This window comes from Elephas maximus, chromosome 19, assembly GCF_024166365.1.
Source record: "Elephas maximus indicus isolate mEleMax1 chromosome 19, mEleMax1 primary haplotype, whole genome shotgun sequence".
Classification (NCBI taxonomy): Eukaryota; Metazoa; Chordata; class Mammalia; order Proboscidea; family Elephantidae; genus Elephas; species Elephas maximus.
The window spans coordinates 11,093,456-11,113,255 of NC_064837.1; the positions used below are offsets into that span (position 1 = coordinate 11,093,456).

Genomic DNA, 19,800 nt, shown 5'->3' on the forward strand with positions numbered 1-19,800 from the left:
TGTGTGTGTGTATGTGTATTATACTATCTTTTGTTTCTGTTTGTATTCTTTTTTAGGATTGGTTTTCTTTCTCCCAACCTTTTTGATGTAATATAAAAAAAGTGTTACGTTGTTCAAAAGTCAAAATTATATAAAAAGGTACATTCAAAGTCTTGTTTCCATCCCTTTTTGTACTTCCCTGTCTTCATCTGCTGCTTTTAAGTAACCATTTTTATTAATTTCTGGTTTATTTTTCCTGTGTTACTTTTTGCAAGAATAAGCATATGTGTGTGTGTACGTGTGTGCATGTGTCTGCTCATGTGTGTACTCTTATTTCCTTTCTTTTTTCTGCACAAAAGATGGCGTACTATGTATACTTTTGTACCTTACTCTGTTCACTTGATAACATGCCCTAGGAATCTCTCCATATTAATTCAGAGAGAGCTTCTTTGCTTTTCTTTATGGCTGCATGGCGATCTGTTGTGTGGGTGTACCACGGGTCACTTAACCACTCTTCTAAGGATGGGCATTCAGATTAGTTCCAATCTTTTGCGCTTATGAGTAATGCTATGATAGATGACTTTGTGCTTTTTTTAAAAAAATTTTTTTGGTGGTATCTTTTAAGGGTGAGTTCTTAGAATCTGGATTTTAGGGTCACAGGATCGAAAAGGAAACCCTGGTGGCGTAGTGGTTAAGTGCTACGGCTGCTAACCAAAGGGTCAGCAGTTTGAATCTGCTAGGGTCTCCTCGGAAACTCTATGGGGCAGTTCTACTCTGTCCTATAGGGTTGCTATGAGTCGGAATCGGCTCGACGGCACTGGGTTTGGTGTTTTTGGTTTGGTTTAGGGTCGAAAAACCAAAAATCCAAACCTGTTGCCATCAAGTCGATTCCGACTCACAGTGATCCTGTAAAGGCATATGTAATTTGTTAGCAGATTCCTTTCCCTGAGGGTTTTCACATTTGCCACCCCCACCAGGAATGTGTGCGTGTCTGTTTCTTTACCGCCTGGCCATCCAGAGGGTGGTGGCAGTCTTCTGAATTTTTGCCAATCCGAAAAACGAGAGACTATTTCAGTGTAGTTTTGAATTTGCATTTCTCATACTAGAGTCAAGTAGAGTATGTTCTCCATCGTGTAAGGGCTCTCCAGTGAACTAGCTTCTCATCTTTTGCCCATTTCTCTGTTGGATCATTGGTCTTTTCAATTTTAATCTTTAAGAGATCTTTATATATTAGGGAGATTATCACTTTGTGATGTAATTGTTTTCTCTTCTTATATCATTTGTCATTTGACTTTGCTTGTGGTATTTTTGTCATGTAAAACATTTTTTTTGATGTAGTTGACATCTGTGTTTTCCATCATAGCTAGGTTTTTGCTATTTCCAACTTATGAAGGAATTTATTTGTTTTCCTCGAGTAAATAGATGGTTTTATTTTTTACATTTAGGTCTCTGATCCATTTAACCAGTGTCTTCCCGTTGGTCAGTTCAGTTATTTCTAATTACAAATGATTTTTCAGTGTAGCCAAATTATTGCCCATATTAGAACAAATTCCTATATGTGGAATTCCTAGATTTAGGCTGTGTAAAATTTTAAGCCTTTTAAGCATTTATATTGCAGAATTACATTTCTACGGCAATAGCAATTATCTTTTAGAAATCTTTGTCACTCTGATGGGTAAAAGTATTATGCCACAATAATCGAACATGCATTTTTCTTACTGCTTACACCATTCAGTAATAATGGCCTGTAGTTATGGGAAATTGTGCTTCTTTTATGAATTGCCTGTATATGTCCTTTACCTATTGCTTTATTTGAAAGTAATCTCTATATATGTTAGCTAAATTAAGCCTTGATTTGACATATTTGTTACAATCTTTTTTCTACTAATTTGGCTTTTGATTTTGTAAATGACATCTTTTAACGTTATGTGTTTTGAAAATGCTCCTGAACTTACCAGTATTTTTATTTGTGGTCTATTCTTGTGGGAGAGCATGCTTAGAAAGGCCTTTCACACCCAGACAGTGTATAAGCAGTTTACCTAATGATCGAAATTTTATTTTAGTTTTTTTTTTTAACATATGAATCTTTAAAATATTTTAAGTTTATTTTGGTATGTTGTAGGCCTCTAACTTTAGTTTATTTTTTCCATCTGTTAAATTATTCACCCCACTCCTGGTATGAAGTGTCCAGTGTTCCATTCACTAAATCTCACACTGCTGCACCGTTTCTGGGCCTTCTGTTCTGTTTCACTAACGAAGCTGTTGAAACTGCCAGCATCAGACTCTTGCAGTTCTTGGTTTTTCATAATGATTGTTCAATGCCCCCGTTATTACTCAGCTTCATGGCTTTTGCATATTCTCCTTCTTTTTTCTTTCGTTTGGAGTAATGTAACAAAACTTTGGTAGGAAATCTTTGTACTGAGTCTCAATTACCACCCTGTCCCCCATAAAAGAACTCCAAAAGGGATATTGAAGAGACGTGTCGTATATTTATGGATTAAATTGAGAAGAATTTCTATTTTTATAGTATTATTTACTTCCACTTTTTTCTTCAGCAATATCTAACGTGCAGTAACTGTATGCCAGGCACTATACTAGATACTTTTTAGATTTTCTTGGTATTATTAATGAAGTTTAAAAAATACGATTTAAAAAATTCTTACTAGTTATTACTTAAATTTAGGATTGCCCTTGATGTTTTTCACATTATGATTGATGACCGTACAGAACTCCCTTGCCGTTTCTAATGGTCTTTCGGTTGAGTCTCTTCGGCTTCCCAAGTAGACTGTTATCAACCAGCAAACAGTGATTAGTCCATCTGCTTTTAGGAATGCCACCCCCCTTTTTTTTTTCAGTTTATAATTGATCATTGTACTCAAACTCCTGGTTTCTCATAATCTTTCTTTTTTATTGTGTTTTAGGTGAAAGTTGACAGCACAAATTAGTTTCTCATTCAAAAATGTATACACCAATTGTTTTGTGACGTTGGTTGCAATCCCTGCGGTATGTCAGCACTCTCCCCTTTTCCCTTTACCCCCCAGGCTCCCTGTTGCTATTGATCCAGGTTTCCTGTCCCTTCCTGCCGGCTCTTGCTTTTGGGCAGGTGTTGCCCATTTGGTCTCATATACTCCATTGAACTAAGAAGCTCTTTCCTCAAATGTGTTATTGTTTGTTTTATAGGCCTGTCTAACCTTTGGCTGAAAGGAGGACTTCTGGAGTAGCTTCAACTTTGAGTTAGCAAGGCCGCCCGGGGGCCATAGTCTTCCAGTTTCGGTCAGACTAGTAAGCTGGTGTTTTTTGTGAATTTGAATTTTGTTCTACATTTTTCTCCCGCTCTGTCTGGAACCCTCTATTGTGATACCTGTCAGAGCTGTCAGTGGTGGTAGCCAGGGACCATCTAGTTCTTTTGGCCTCGCACTGGCGGAGGCTGTGTTTCATATGGTCCATTAGTCCCTTCAGACTGATATTTTCCTTGTGTCTTTCGTTTCCTTCATTTTCCTTTGCTCCAAATGTGACGGGACCAGTAGATGTATTTTAGATGGCCATTTGGAAGCTTTTAAGACCATAGACACTATTCACCAAAGTAGGATGTAGAATGTTTTCTTTATGAACTGTGTTATGTAAATTGACCTAGATGTCCTCTGAGACCTTGGTCCCCGCCCCTCAGCCCCAGTAACTTGGTCCCTCAAGGTATTTAGATGTGTCTAGGAAGCTTCTTTGGCTTTGCCTTGGTCAGGTTGTGCTGACTTCTCCTATATTGTATGTTGTTGTTCTTTTTACCAAAGTTAACACTGGTCTCTTATCTACTTAGTGATTTCCCCTCCCCCTCCCCATCCCTCATAACCATCAAAGATTGCTTTTTCCTGTGTGTAAACGTTTTCTTGGGTTTTTATAATACTGGTCTCATACAATATTTGTCTTTTTGTGATTGACTTTTTTCACTCAGCATAATACCCTCCAGATTCATCCGTGTTGTGAGATGTTTCGTGGATTCATCTTTGTTCTTTATTGTTGGATATTATTCCATTGTATGTATGTACCATAATTTGTTTATGCATTCATCTGTTGATGGACACTTAGGTTGTTTCCATCTTTTTGCTATGGTAAACAATGCATGGGTGTGCCTGTGTCTATTCACGTGTTGGCTCTTATTTCTCTAGGATATATTCCTAGAAGTGGGACTGCATGATCATGTAGTATTTCTAAGTCTAGTATTTTAAGGAGGCACCATATTATTTTCCATAGTGGCTGTACCGTTTTACATTCCTACCAGCAGTGTATAAGTGTTCCAGTCTCCCGCAACCTCTTTAACATTTTTTTATTTTCTGTTTTTTGATTAGTGCCAGTAATGTGGGGTGAGATGGTATCTCATTGTAATTTGGATTGCTGTTCATCCACCAGCCTGCTCCTTAGAAACCCTGTGTGGCAATTCTACTCTGTCCTGTAGGATTGCTACGAGTCAGAATCAACTCCATGGCAACGGGTTTGATTTTAGGGGGTTTAATGGCTAATGATCGCTAGCATTTCCTCATGTCTCTGTAAACTGCCTGAATGTCTTCTTTGGTAAAGTGTCTGTTCACATCCTTTGCCTATTTTTTAATTGGATTATGTGTGTCTTTTTGTTATTGAAGTATTTTACAGATTGTACAAATTAGACCCTTGTCAGATATGTGGTAGCCAAAATATTTTTTCCTGTCTATAGGTTCTCTTTTTACTCTTTTGGTGAAGTCTTTTGATGAGCCTACGTGTTTAATTTTTAGGTGCTTTCAGTTATCTAGTTTATCTTCTGGTGTTTGTGAATTGTTAGTTATGGTTTGTATTGAATTTATGCCATGTATTAGGGCCCCTAGCATTGTCCCTATTTTTTCTTCCATGATCTTTATCATTTTAGGTTTTATATTTAGGTCTTTGATCCATTTTGAGTTCGTTTTCGTATATGGTGGGAGGTAGGGGTCGTGTTTTTTTTTTTAAAGATAGACATCCAGTTTTGCCAGCACCATTTGTTAAAGAGACTGTCCTTTCTCCATTTAATGGACTTTGGTCCTTTGTCAAAGATCAGCTGACAATAGGTGGATGGGTTTATGTCTGGGTCTCCATTCTGTTCTGTGATGGTCTATGTGTCCATCATTGTACCAGTACCAGGCTGTTTTGACCACTGTGTCTGTAGAGTAGGTTCCAAGCTCAGGTAGTGTGAGGCCTCCTACTTTGTTCTTTTCTTCAGCAATGCTTTGCTTATCTGGGGCCTCTTTCTTTTCCATATAAAGTTGGTGATTAGTTTTTCCATTTTGTTAAAGAATGCTGTTGGTATTTGGATTGAGATTGCTTTTTATCTGTAGGTCACTTTGGTTAGAATTGACATTTTCACAATATTGAGTCTTCCTTTCCATGAGTGTGGTATGTTTTTCCATTTATGTAGGTCTCTTTTGGTTTCTCGCAATAACATTTTGTGGTTTTCTTTGTACATGTCTTTGATGTCCCTGGTTAGGTTTATTCGTAAGTATTTTATCTTTTTAGGGGCTATGGTAAATGGAACTATGAGTTGGAATCGACTCAGCGGCAGTGGGTTTGATAAATGGAATTGTTTTCCTGATTTCCTTTCGAAGTCATTGTTGGTGTGTAAGAATCCAGCTGATTTTTGTATATTGCTATTGTATCCTGCTACTCTGCTGAATCTGTTTGTTCCAGTAGTTTTCTTGTGGAATTGTTGAAATTCTTTATGTATGGGATCATATCATCAGTGAATATATATAGTTTTAGTTTTACTTCTTCCTTTCCAATTTGGATGCCCTTTATTTCTTTTTCTTGCCTTATTGCTCTAGTTAGGACTTCCAACACAGTGTTAAATAGTAGTGGTGATAAAGGGCATCCTTATCTTATTCCCCTTCTCGAGGGAATGCTTTTAGCCTCTCTCCACTAAAAATGATGTTTGCTGTTGGTTTTGTTTAGATGCCCTTTATTATGTTGGGGAATCTAGTAATCTTTCAGTTGATTCTCTTAAGTTTCCAAGTAGACCGTCAGTCTGCAATTAATGGTTATTTCATCTCCTTCTAATGTATTTCTTTGACTTGTCTTATTGCATTGGTTAAAATTTCTAGAGCACTGTTAAATAAAATTACAGTTAAGGTAGTAGTGTTTGGTTCTTAGTTTTTCTCCTTTGCTTTTATTAGAAATTAATTTTAAAGGAATTTCATCCGCATAGTATTAATCACATATTTATTCTGCTTTAACCATTAACACTGTGAGCTTTATTAATACCAGCCTGCTCTTAAATTACTAGAATAAATTCTACTTGGTTATGATATATATTTTTTTAATGTAATTCTGATTTTGCTTTAAAAAGACTTTTACATTTATAATCCTTAAGTGCAATTGGCATGTGATTTCCGTTTTCTGCTGTCTCTGTCTGTGGTTTTTATCAGGGTTATGTTAGCTTGCAAAATGAATTAGGCTTCCCATCTTTTCGTGTGCTTTGGAAACCTTCTGTTTAATTGTGGTAACAGAAAATTTTTCCAGATAATAAAAGTAGTCATTTTCTTATAAGATGCTAAGAAATCCGACTACTTAAGAGAAAACCGTACATGGCATTTTGGTGTACCTAATTCCTGGGCAGTTTTTGCCTATGCGGGTATACTTATACTCTACAGTTCATCTTATGGCTTGATTTTTTAAAAACAAATCGTGATGGATATATTTCTATGTTAACAAATTTGGATTTGCGTCATAATTTTTATGGCTATACACTTCTTCATCTCTTGGATACTTTTGGTCTTTAATTCTGTAGACTCTTTAATAAGCCTGTTGTGTGTATATCGTGTTTTTGTGTTTGCTTTTTTTACCCTTTACTCCTCGAATTAGGTCTTTCTCTGATTCCCAGAAGTATTGGCATAGTTAAGGTCACACTTGTCTTGTTTGCTGACCCCTCGGCAGGTTGCTAGGTTGTGCAGCCAGGGCCAGCCCCTAGCGTTCTGCAGGTTTTCCTTCATGGGACCCTGTTGATCTCAGCAGGAGCACCTGGTTCTATGGCAGTTATATAATTGCTACTTTTAATAAAATAGCAACTTAAACCTTTGATATTCTGTCATTTTAAAGTAATGTCACATCTCTCTGATTTTATTCATCCATGGTTGATTATGTTTTAATTTAAATGGGCAGCTTTATTGTTTATATTTCCAAATTCCTGAGATGCCCCCCGCCCCAGAACCTTTAATGTAGCATTTAGAGTCACAGTGTTTGTGAACAGTGTTTGTAGAACGACTGGAGAAAATTCACACACTCCTGGAAAAAGAAGTCACGTGTAATTCACATTCCTCTTGTGAAAAAACCACATTGCTATGAACTTTTCAGTGGGAGGTAAATATACCAGGCTTTTAGAGAAGAATGGCCAGGAAGGCCAGGGGACTTGAAGCCCTGTTGTTTGAAGCGTGGTTGAGGGAACTGTGGGAGAGAAGACTTGGGTACACAATTGCTGATGTAAAGTAGTTGAACACCTTTGTGTGAAAGGAGGATGATGACACTTTTCCTTCATGGCCCTGAGGTAGAGAAGTAGGATCAGAGGGCAGAATCCCAGGGTACTGAGTTCAGCTTACTGTGAGGGCGAGCTGACAGAGGGCGCCTTGGAAGTAGCGAGTCAGTGCAGAAATTCATGGTGGGCTGGTTTACCACTTGGTCAGGTTGACGAATGGATACAGGTATCAGATGGGTGGCTGGATCAGGTGGCCATTAAGCTTCTTTACAGCCCTGAGTTTCTGTCATTTGGAGACTAGACATGTCTTGCAACCCGTCCTTGGTAGAATCATAGAATGTAAAGCACAGTGTACATAATGTTACTTGGTATACACCTCTGGACTGGAATACTTAGGATGTGTTCTTTTCGTTTCAGCTTACCGTGACAATCAGAGCTTTGTTGCAGAATCTGAAGGAAAAGATCGCCCTTTTGAAGGACTTATTGCTAAGAGCTGTGTCAACACATCAGATGTATCCGTGTAAACATTTCCACCTCTTTTCTAGAGTGGGAGGAAAAGCAGTCTTATTTTAAGAAGGGAAGGAATCTGGGCCACCCAGATTTTTTTCCACAGTTTGAGGAAGACCTGGTTTCCAAAATATTGCCTATAATCTTGATTTCTATTTTTAGTGTCTGTTATATGTTTTACAGTGAATATGCTGGCCAAGCAAGACCTACTGAAGGAATTAATTTATTTGGGTGTAACCTCTACAGAGCAGGAAGCTAACGCTTTCCATTAGTACTGTATTTATGCAGAGCGGTGCACTGCCGCCTGTCTAGACTGCCGTGAAAATGGCTAGTTACTCTCCAACAGGAAAACTCCCGTTACAATCCTAAGCTGATTCTGCTTCTGAAGTTTGCAGGGTTTTAATGGTACGTTCTGTTCTTGACGAGGCCAGTGCCAGTTGAAACCATACATCTTTTTTTTTTTTTCTGTTCACGTAGCTGTTTGGGATGTGACTGGTTTGCCATGTTATCCTAGAAACCCGGCTCCTGTTTCTGGTTTGTGGGGAGGGCACTTGCTTGACGCAGGTCGTGCTATCATCTCAACTTCCCACCAGCACTGTCAAATATTAGCAGCTTTGTAAGAAATTTATAATTTTATCAATTTAGGAAAAAATACATGTGACTTGTTACCTGAACTAATCCTTTAAACCTGAGTTTATGTTGGTTTGGAAACTGACTTCAAGCTGGTCTTCTCTCATCGTTGCATTGAATTATCAGCAATCTGTTCTAAAGCCCCCGAAGTTCGGTATCTCAGGAAATGGTTACTGCCTGGTTTTAAATATGGGAAAATGTAGGAATATAAGTTTTTAGGTAAAACATTAAACAAACAAACAAAAAAAAACCATTGCTGTCGAGTCAATTTTGACTCATATGACCCTACAGGACAGAGTAGAACTGCTCCATAGGGTTTCCAAGGAGCTGCTGGTGGATTCGAACTGCTGACGTTTTGGTTAGCAGCCAAGCTCTTAACCACTGTACCACCAAGGCTCCAGGTAAAGTAATACGAGATGTTAAAAAAAAGTTTTTCCCCCAAGTGTAAGTCCTTTATGTCACCAGGGAAGTTGGTTTAGATTAGTTGCATAATTTTCCAGATATTCAATTATTAACCTACTAAGTTTCAAATGGAAACCCTGGTGGCGTAGTGGTTAAGTGCTATAGCTGCTAACCAAGAGGTCGGCAGTTCAAATCCGCCAGGGCTCCTTGGAAACTCCATGGGGCAGTTCTCCTCTGTCCTTTAGGGTCGCTATGAGTCGGAGTCGACTCGACAGCAGTGGGTTTGGTTTGGTGGGTTTAAGTTTCAAATAAAAGCTTAATTTCAGTAAACAAGTGGGGTCTTATTTTTTAACATAATTGGAATATTATGATACATTTAGTTTGTAACTTTCCTCTCTGTCTCAGTATCATTTGTTAGTGCACAGTTAATCTATTATATAGAGTTTTCGTTTTACCAAAATTAACAAGTCTTAATATGTAGACCTCAGGTAGTTTCAGGTGGTCAGGGGTGTTTTCTCCACATTCGGAACTGAGTCCAGAACGTCTGTGTAAACTCATTGTGGTGTCACCCAGAACACATGCACTAAAATGCCTAAATATTGTTTCACAGTATAACATTCATAACTGTGTATTTGCTGTCTTCCCTTAAGGTAACTGGTTGTTATTCATTTTATAAGTTTATGTGATAAACTTGTCAGATAAGAAACATATAAAAATTAAGTTTTACTTTTTTCTATTAATAATCTCTAAAAAAAAAAATAATCTCTACTAGTTAGTAATTATAGAGTCTTAAGCATTCCACAGTCCTAACTCACTTTGTTTTCCTGAGTGCTTACAATCTGGCTATCTTTTGAAATCTCAGACTTTGGATTTGTGGGGATCTCAGAATTACACCCCAAACTTGCTGAATTATGTAAAAACATTAAAAACACTGAACAGAAATGATTAAACACATGAAGAAAATAAGGAGCTTAATGTGGCTAATTCAGAATTTCCTAAGGAGAGAGAAAAAAAAACTCAACTGGAATCTAACAGTCTTATTTAAAATCTTATTTATTTTTGCATCGTGACTAAGGGGTTGGGTCCATTTCTACTCTAACTGCAGTCGCTACTTGGGGATGGAACTAGAATAATCTACCACACGGGGGTGCTCATAGCCTTCTGAATTTTCAGGGAGACCATTTTTCTTTCGATAGTCTAGGAAGGAGGAAGTAAGTAACTTCTGTATAATGAAGGCCTCTTTTTAATTCTCCTTTTATTCCACCATCTTGTGTTCTCTTCTCTTCACCTCCTTCCTCTTCCCAAATACTTTAATAATTCTGTGGGAATTATCATTCCAGATTTAAGATCTATCAGACCCCCTAACCTTATAGTATTATTTTGCCTTGGTGGTTCTTTCATTGAGGCTGAGTCCAATTTTGCACCTCAAGTCACTGAGGGAGTTGGAAAGAGAATCCAGCACTCCAGCAGGGGAGTTTTCTACACTGAGGAGAAGAATGTTTGAGAGCTTAAGTAATCTACTCAGGACCCCACAGCTGGGAAATGGACGAGCCAGGATTCAAACACTGGTTGGTCTGACCACATAGCAAGTTTTTTAATTTTTATTTTTTTTTGTTGTGCTTTAAGTGAAAGTTTACAGACCAAGTTAGTCTCTCATACAAAAACTTATATACACCTTGCTGTATACCCCTAGTTCCTCTCCCTCTAATGAGACAGCACACTCCTTCCCTCCACTCTCTATTTTCTTGTCCATTTGTCCAGCTTTTGACCCCCTCTGCCCTCTCATCTCCCCTCCAGACAGGAGCCGACCACACAGTCTGATGTGTCTACTTGATCCAAGATGCTCACTCTTCACCAGTGTCATTTCCTATCCCATAGTCCAGTCTGACCCCTATCTGAAGAGTTGGACAAAGCAAGTTTTTTAAGAGCTGAATTCTACTTTAGTAGAAATAATACAGTCAGTGTCACCTGGCACATCCTCAACTAGAATTCCCCGTTACTGTAATGAGCAGGTTGCTGTAGCACCAAGACAAATCCTGTTTATAATGGCAGTCTTCAAGAACCTTCTTCATCAGAAAGACGAAACGGAGTTGACTTGTTCAATAGGGTGTATTAGATATACTTTGTGGATGTTCTAATTCTTAGACTTCATAATCCTTTTTTGAGGTATAATTAATGTTGGTAATTTTTTTACTGTGAATATTTGAGTATCACATTTCCTTACTGTGCCAGGTAGTTGAGCATTTATGACCCTTTACTTAATAAATTTATGCCTTCCTGCATCAGTGGGGTTTTCCAGAGAACACTAAGAGTTGCCAGAAACATAAGTCCTGTGAAAATGCCTTCTACACAATTAAATTCATGGAGTTTAGGCATAAATGTTTTTGCTCTTTCCTGAAAAGGTAGTTTTCTGCTGGCAAGAGTAAATGTGAAATTAAAATGAAAGTTCTGTACTTTTGAATGAGTTAGCTTGCGATTCCCAAACCAAAGTCCTATAGCCAGAGAGTTTAAAATCACTGGAAAACATGCACCTCTATTGGCAGTGCTTCTTTGAGATGTAATTGTGATCACCTTGACAGCTGAGGAGAGGTGTGCACTGCAGGGGGCTGTGCGTGAACGTCAGGTAGAGCGGAAGTTATTGTTAGAATTGGCTTTAAGGGAAGCCCGTCTTTTTGTTGGGCTTTGAGAGACAGCACTTTTACGGCTTTGAAGGGAATAAGAAATCTCTTTACAAAGGGGGTTCAGTATCACAAGGTGTTTTCGTGTTTTCAGGGACCCACAACACACCACCCACTGCCGTCAAGTCGATTCCGACTCATAGGGACCCTACAGGCCAGAGTAGAACTGCCCCATATAGTTTCCAAGGAGCGCCTGGTGGATTCGAACTGCTGACCTTTGGGTTAGCAGCCGTAGCTCTTAACTACTGTGCTACCAGGGTTTCCGTTTTCAGGGAAGGCCTACAGAAATAATTAAAAAAAAATCTCTAACTTTTCTCCGCTTGGTATTTTAGGGCAGAAAGATAGCTAGCTAGATAAGTAGGTGGGTAGAGAGGTAGACAGAATGCTCTAGGTGTGGAGAGAGGCCAATTAAATCGATTTTTGAGGTATTTTGTGGCTCCAGCAGAGGTAAAGTGGTTCTCAAACAGTGCATCTGCTCGTGACAGAGTTTTCACTGGTGTCTGGTAAAACCAAAAACCAAACCCATTGCCATCAAGCTGATTTTCACTCAGCGACCCTATAGGACAGAGTAGAACTGCCCCCTAGGGTTCCCCAGCCTGTAAATCTTCACTGAAGCAGACTGCCATGTCGTTCTCCCGTGGAGCTACTGGTAGCTTCCAACTGCTGTCTTTTTGGTTGGCAGCCGTTGAAAACCCTCTTGAGCACATTTCTGCCCAGACACACGTGGGCTCGCCGGGAGTTGGAATGGACTCTGCAGCAACTGGTTACTGTTTTAAGGGCTCTTCTAGCCTGGAAAGTCTGGGATTCTGTTCTTCGGTCACTAACCTATAGACGTAGTCATCAGATTTCACTGGGGAGGGGTGGCTGGTGGGTTCAGACTGCCGACCCTTCGGTTAGTAGCCGAACGCTTAACCACGGTGCCATCAGGGCTCCAGGTCTCTGTATAGATGTGTGAATATATTGTAGGAGAAAATCCTGCTGAAACAAAATGCCTTTTAAATTTTGCTAGATATTTAGAAAACAATCTGGCGGTTGGTCGGACCTGTCTACATTCTCGTCACGAGTGTCTGAGAGCGCTCAGGTCCGCATCTTTCTCCGTAACTGTCCTGTCATGGCTCCGTAACCCACATTTCTTCTGCTCGTGTGAGGCGTGTCTCCATTTGAGGAGAGTTATTAGTGTTTCTTTTTTTTTCCTGCGCTTCGTTATGTACTTTTTATTTGCCGCTATTAATTTGTCATTTGCAATTTTATTTTGCAAATATTTAAAATTTTTATATAGCCAGATTTATATACTTTTTTTCATGGCCTCTAGGTTTCAGTCTTGCCTAGAAAGGTTTTCCCTACAGGATTATTAAGAAGTTCTCCTATGTCTTCTTCTTAGGATGCTTTTACACTGTCATTTTCTGTGTTTAAATCCTTGAGCCGTTTTGAATCTGTGCTTGTTTTAATGTTAGATTGCAGAAGAGCAGATATGTCTGCGTGGTTGGTCAGACACTGAAGTGCTACCGGGCAAAGGTTGCAAGGGAAGGTTGAACAGGACACTGTGACACAATCAGTAGTTTGCATAACTTAATATTTCCATTTTGTCTTGTGTAATTCCTGTCACAGCTTCTGACATTTTTTTTTTTTTGAGGAGCTTCTTTCAGATGGCAGGAAAACTATTGGTAATTTACCACAAATTCAAAACACGTATGTATTGTTGATAGTGTATTCATCAACAGGGTAACGTTTGGCCCTTATTAATATTGAGGAAGTACTTAAGCCCCCTGTTTCTTAATTGTCGTTGCTACGTCAAGGTTTCCAAGATGGTTCGCTTGGAACTGGGAAATAATGGTAGTGATATGACTCAGAAAAGTCTGGCGTTGTGGAATGCTGACAGAATCCTTTTTTATCTTTTCATCTGAAGCCACTAGCCCTGTTCAGCTACACTGGTTAGGAGGTTTATGATTTTCTAATTACTGTCTGTTACTGGATCCATCTACTGTTCTACTAGCTAGTCAGCTTTTGTTTGTTTTTTTTTTAAATCAAAATGATCACTGAGAAATTATAGACTCACTGGACCCTGGTTTTGCACCCAGGGAAATGGTGATGCTATTATTTGAGTCTGCCAACTTCTCAGAAACTTTTTTGGGCCTAAACGTAATGTTTTAAAATCTTTTTCTCAAAAGAAAGTTATAAATCTAAAGTATCCATTTCATTAATGGCTTGCCATTACTAGAACTAGGAAATTGTGCCCAGGGGCTATTTTGAATCATCAATGTTTTAGCTTTAATAAAAGATAGGACATTTAATAAAAGAGCAAAAGCCAGGTAAAGCCCAAAGAGTAAAGGTAGCTTGTTTTTACTCTCATTTTTTATGCCTGGGTGAGATATGTCCGTTCGAAAATCGTCATTAGCTTTCTCCGGTTCTCTTCAGTTTTCTCCGTCAACAATTCCTTTATTTTGGTTTTTAAAAAACACACACACACACACACGTACGATTTAGCCTAGAAGAGCTTGTGTAGCTTTATTCAAGAAAACTAATATATAAAACTAGGTTTAGTCATGCCTTATTTTTTTTAATGATCACTAATGGATTGTGCTGGCAAAGGTGTTAGAGATTATTTGACCTCATATATAAGGAAACAGATCCAAAAAGGTGAAGTAACCTTTCCAAAATCATATAGATAGTACTCGAAATAGGACTAAAACTCTGGCATTTGAACTCCTAGTCTGGCATACATATTAGAATAACAAAACTGATTTTTAAAGCAATTTTCTTTGGAGCTAAAGATCATATATTTAATTAATTAACTGATGGTGGCAATTTTAAGAGTAAATCTGGTGCACAAAATAGCATTTTATAAAATGTACTTCAGGTATATTAATAGGTGTGTTAATACGAAAGAAAGGGCATTATAGAGAACCCTTTTTTTTCCCCCTAAACAGAGCATCTTAGGGCATTAATGTTCAGGAAAACACTCTTTGAGCACTGACGCTTAGAACTTAAAATCTAAGGCATCGCGGAGCCAGATTGCCTTACTGACAGGAATACTCACTTAAATATTGGTCGCTGAGAGGAAGAGGGAAACCCTGGTGGTGTAGTGGTTAAGTGCTATGGCTACTTACCAAAAGGTCGGCAGTTCAAATCCACCAGGCATTCCTTGGAAACTATGGGGCAGCTCTGCTCTGCCCTGTAGGGTCATTATGAGTTGGAATCGACTCGACAGCAACAGGTTTGGTTTTTTTTTGAGAGGAAGAGAATATTTATTTAGTATATCTCTCAGTGAAAGAAGCCGTATCGTGGGTCTGTGTCTGTGTTTGTAAATTCTCTGCTATGGCACTGTCGAGGTCCTAAGCTTGAAGGATCAGTGAAGTGGAAGGTCAGAGTGGGGAAAGGATAAGAATGGTTCAGATACCTTTTGGATGTTGTTGATTAGAGTCTGTAAAATTACCACTGACTTGGAGAGCTAACTTAATCACGTAACTGGTAAAATGACGCAGCTCATCCACTGTTGCACCTTAACGAGATATCTGCAGAACCCAGCTTGAAGGGGATCGAAGACAGAACCTATTGGATGATCTTGTAACTCGAGAGAGACTACTTCTGGCATCCTTTAAGAATGAGGGTGCAGAACCAGATCTAATCAGGTATGATGTTTTCACTTACAGGGATTACTTGGTGGGTGAAAATTTATTGGCACAGATGACAGCTTTTTCCTGAATAGTTTAATTTCTTTAACTAGTAAAATGTATTCTGTTCACTTACGGTGTTTGACTACAATTTTTATTCAATTTGGTTTTCATTCGTTTTCTAGGTTGAATAAAGCAGGTATTTTCAGCTGGTCCCATCTTGGGTGGATCATGCTTAGGTAGAATACAAGACTAAGTCGGAAAATTTCTTTTGCATTCTTTGGTTGAGCTTTCTGCTCTGTTAGTTGACTCTTAAACTCTTGAAGTCATTTGAGTTATCTGTGCAGAGAAACGAGTTTTTTATTGGCATGTTGAAAAAATGTCTGTAAAATAAGACTGCAGTCCAGCGTTCAAGGAGGCCGAGGAGCAGGTAGTTGAATTATTCTCACTGTTTGTTGCCAGTGAGTGATTCACACTATACAGTTGACAGCTGCTCTGAGCTCAGCTCGGCTGGAAGACCCAGAGAAGCGGTCCAGCTTTCCAAGGCTGAGGTTAACGAACCATAAATTGTTACGTCTTTAGCATTGGGTTCCCCCTTGCTTCCAGCAACTCCCTTGACTTCATTGTGGGAGCCATAACAGAAGGAAATGAGCTTAGGATAGAAACTGGCCTCTCGCCCTCTTCCCCACTAGGGATGATGCTTTCATTTGTGGAGAGGCAGATTGTTTCTGCCTCATTCCTAGTTAGGAATAATCTGGCTTCCCAAGAGGAATGGTTTTTGACCCTGCCTACGCATTCCTGAACCCCACCTCAGACCAATTAAGTCAGACTAGGGGTTGGGTAAAGGGGGTCCTGGATGATTCTAACACGCGGCTGGGGTGTGAGCCACAACCTAGGGCAAGCGTAAGAGGATGGAGCTTTCTTTTCTTGTCGGCCCAGTCTTCTCAGTAACGAATGGTCCAATATTTTCAGAAGGAAACTACGACATTTGGGAAACTAAATGAAATTTTAAGTCATTACTGTGGGAGTCAGTGAGGGAGGAATAGCTTGTGTTTACTGTTTGGTCTCTGTGTGCCAGGCACTGTGCTTAGCTCTTTCCGTACATCTGTTCAGGGCGTCTTCTTTTACAGTCGCCTTTTGAGGTAGGTGCTGCTGATACCACCAGTTCACCAAGAAGAGACCGAGGCCCAGAGGGTTCAAGTAACGGTTAGAAGATTGCAAAACGACTAAGTCTCAGCCTGAATTTCATCTAGATCTCTATGCTGCCAGATCTAAACTCTTGACCATTGTACGGTAAAAAGAGCTGAACTGGGGTTAGAAGGTCTCAGCTCTATTGTTTATTATCACCCCACTATCTGGGCTTCAAAGTTGTTGACCTTAAAATGGGAATACACATCTGCCTATTTCTCATCGTTGTTGGCATCAAATGAGGTGATAGATGGCTGAAGCCTGTTGCTGTCGAGTTGATTCTGACTCATAACAACTCTACTGGACAGCGTAGAACTGCCCCATAGGGTTTCCAAGGAGCGCCGGGTGGATTTGAACTGCTGACCTTTGATTAGCAGCTGTAACTCTTAACCGCTACGCCACCAGGGTTTCCAGGGGTTTCCAGAGAGGTGAAAGCTTTGTAAATACTGCAACCTTTACAGATTTGGAAAACAGTTGCCGCTGAGGCAGCCTCAGCTCGCGGACCTCGTGTGTGTCAGAGCAGAGCTGTGCTCCGTACAGCTTTTGGGGACTCGTGTTGGAGAAGTAGGTCACCAGGCCTTTCTTCTGAGGCACCTCTGGTTGGAGCTGAACCTCCAGCCTTTTGTGTAGCAGCTGAGCGTGTTACCTTTTTGTACCATCCGGGACTCCTTTACAAATGTGAAATGTATGAGATGTTATTATTGAAGTGTGTGCTGTCATCAGACTCGGAGTGAGTGTATGCTGCCCCCTTGCTTCCCAGAGGCCTCCTGTCCCTCCTCAGATACCCTCTGAGTGCTCCAGAGGGACCTGGTCCCTTGACCTCTACTGCTCCATGTTCTGCACCTGGTCCCCTACACTTTCATCCTTACCTTTCAAATCTAATTTGTCTGTCAGTGCTTGGCTTGCTGCTCGATGTCTTATCAGAAAACAGCTTCACGTTAATTCTAGCAATGGAGCCAGTGGCTGGCAGTGACTTATCTCCTGAAGCCTCCTTGAGCGCCAGGACTTAAACCGAAGTGAATTAATTGATGGGAGACTTTTAGGGAATTTGGCCGGTTAGTGGTAACATGTCCTCAGGCCTTCTGAGGACATATTAAGTCCTACCCCTACGGCTGCCCAAACGGTGGTCCTAAAGGTGTTGCTCTTTGGTGAATGGTTAGGGGGCAAGAGGCCAGGGGGACCAGATAGAGGGGAAACTGGGAAGGACTTTGAAACTGAGGATTTTGAAATAATCAAGGCAACTGACCAGGCATATTGACATGCTCTCAAAATGAAAATGAGGGCAACATATATATCGTTGTGGTTTTTTTTTTTTGTTGTTGTTATTCAGGAACAGAAGTCTAGAATAGTTCAGAATAAGCTTCTAGAAGAATTCTGTTTAAAAATATGTAAGTACTGTAGAGATGCAGCAGTGGGCTCAGACACAGCAATGACTATGAAGATGGCGCAGGACCGGGCAGCATTTTCTTCTATTGTACACGGGTGGCTGTGAGTCAGAACTGACTCAGTGGAATCTAACAAAAACAAATAGAGGAGAAATGAGTCCTGAGGAATAATTTGAAGAAGGTAAGAATGGGCGTAACAGTGGTCATCCAGTCCAGGTGACGTGGGTCTAGGCTGAGAGTGAGAAACCAGTGTGGCAACTGGGTATTGATCACCTTGAAGAAAGTAAGTCATTGCAAGTAAAATGAGGAAGGAGAGTAACGGGTGACCTGGGAGGTGAGTTCCTGCGTCATTCTGGTGAATCCTTTTCAGGCTGGGATTGCTTTAGATTGTACCTACCTGTCATGGATTGAATTGTGTCCCCCCCAAAATGCATATCAATTTGGCTGGGCCATGATTCCCAGTTTTGTGTGGTTGTGCTCCATTTTGTGACTGTAATTTTATGTTAAAGAGGATTAGGTGGGATTGTAACACCCTTACCCAGGTCACATTCCTGATCCAAGGTAAAGGGGGTGTCCCTGGGGTGTGGCCTGCGCCACCTTTTATCTCTCAAGAGATAGAAAGGAAAGGGAAGCAAGCAAAGAATTAGGACCTCGTGCCACCGAGAAAGAAGCACTGGGAGCAGAGCGCGTCCTTTAGACCTGGGATTCCTGCTCAGAGAAGCTCCTAGTCCAGGGGAAGATTGATGAGAAAGACTTTCCTCCAGAGCCCACAGAGAGAGAAAACCTTCCCCTGGAGCTGACGCCCTGAATTTGGACTTTTCGCCTGCTTTCCTGTGAGGAAATAAATTTCTCTTTCTTATGGCCATCCACTTGTGCTATATCCGTTATAGCAGCACCAGGTGACTAAGACACCCCCCTAACCGGAATGCGTCCACATATACCTGTCCAGAAAGTGGAAGTCCTATCGACGTTCCAGGGGAATCTGGTCAGTAAGAAAATGTGTTCTAGATAAGATCATTCTCAAATACTGTGTAGAAGAATCCTGGGGAAACTTGATCCAGCACTATGGAAATGGACACTAGGTAGTGTTGACCTAACTAGTCAGGGAGGATAGCCCCAATATGGACCTACTAGGGGCAAGTACTGCATGTAAAGATGAGTTCATGAATGAATGTTAAAGTCAGTAGGTTGATAGGAATAGATTGTCTTAGATTTGACGTCAGAGTGGCTGGTCTTTGACTTACTCACCTGCCTATGTCAGTGTTATTTTTGCCTTTTTTCCCCCCTAATCCCCAAGCTCGAGGCCTCTCTTTCCATCCTCAACTTCTCATACCATAATCATTCTTTTGCTTGCACCTAGTCTTCTGAGGCTCTGAATTCAGTTGTAGACATGACCAATTTCAGTTCACAGTTCAGTTTTATCCTTTGCTTCTTGATTGTCAGATTGTCTCATCATTTCTAACACCAACTACAGGGACCTTTCAGCCGTGTCTCTGGAGAAACCTCATTTCCTTCTCTGCCGGTTGGATTCTCTGCTGTCTTCAATGACTCACAAAGATTTCCCCAGTCCTCTCAACCGTTTATTCCTGTTTTTGGGCTCCTCCAACATTTTTGTTTGCTTCTGTAATTCTTGATCTCAGAGAGGTCAGTGTGGGCTGCTTTGTCACTTTGGGAGCCAGGCACACGTCTTTTCCTTAGGTCATACCTACAGAAACACATTAACCATAAAACCTTGTCAGAACTGGGAAATGCTATAGACATACTCACTGCTGCACATTTTGTCATTAATGCTAGGCTATGACAACAACACATTTACTGTTGGAGCTCTGGGGCTGATCTGCTGCTCATCAGTATTTCCAGGCCCTGTGATTACCGACAGCAACAACAAGATCAGTCAGCCCTACCAGAACTCACTGGGAGCCGCGTGACCGTCTCTTCTGCTGGAATCCCCTACCTCT

At 40.3% G+C, this 19,800-nt stretch overlaps 1 protein-coding gene across 2 annotated transcripts in view; it reads left to right on the forward strand.

Moving 5' to 3' along the window:
• The window catches only part of STX8 (syntaxin 8), a 344,032-nt gene that overhangs the window by 9,739 nt on the left and 314,493 nt on the right, over positions 1 to 19,800 (forward strand). For both annotated transcript variants that reach the window (XM_049861531.1, XM_049861530.1), the window contains exons 3-4: positions 7,859 to 7,953; positions 15,177 to 15,287. In XM_049861531.1, the coding sequence (XP_049717488.1) occupies positions 7,859 to 7,953; positions 15,177 to 15,287 (206 nt within the window). The remainder of the gene's footprint in view (positions 1 to 7,858; positions 7,954 to 15,176; positions 15,288 to 19,800) is intronic.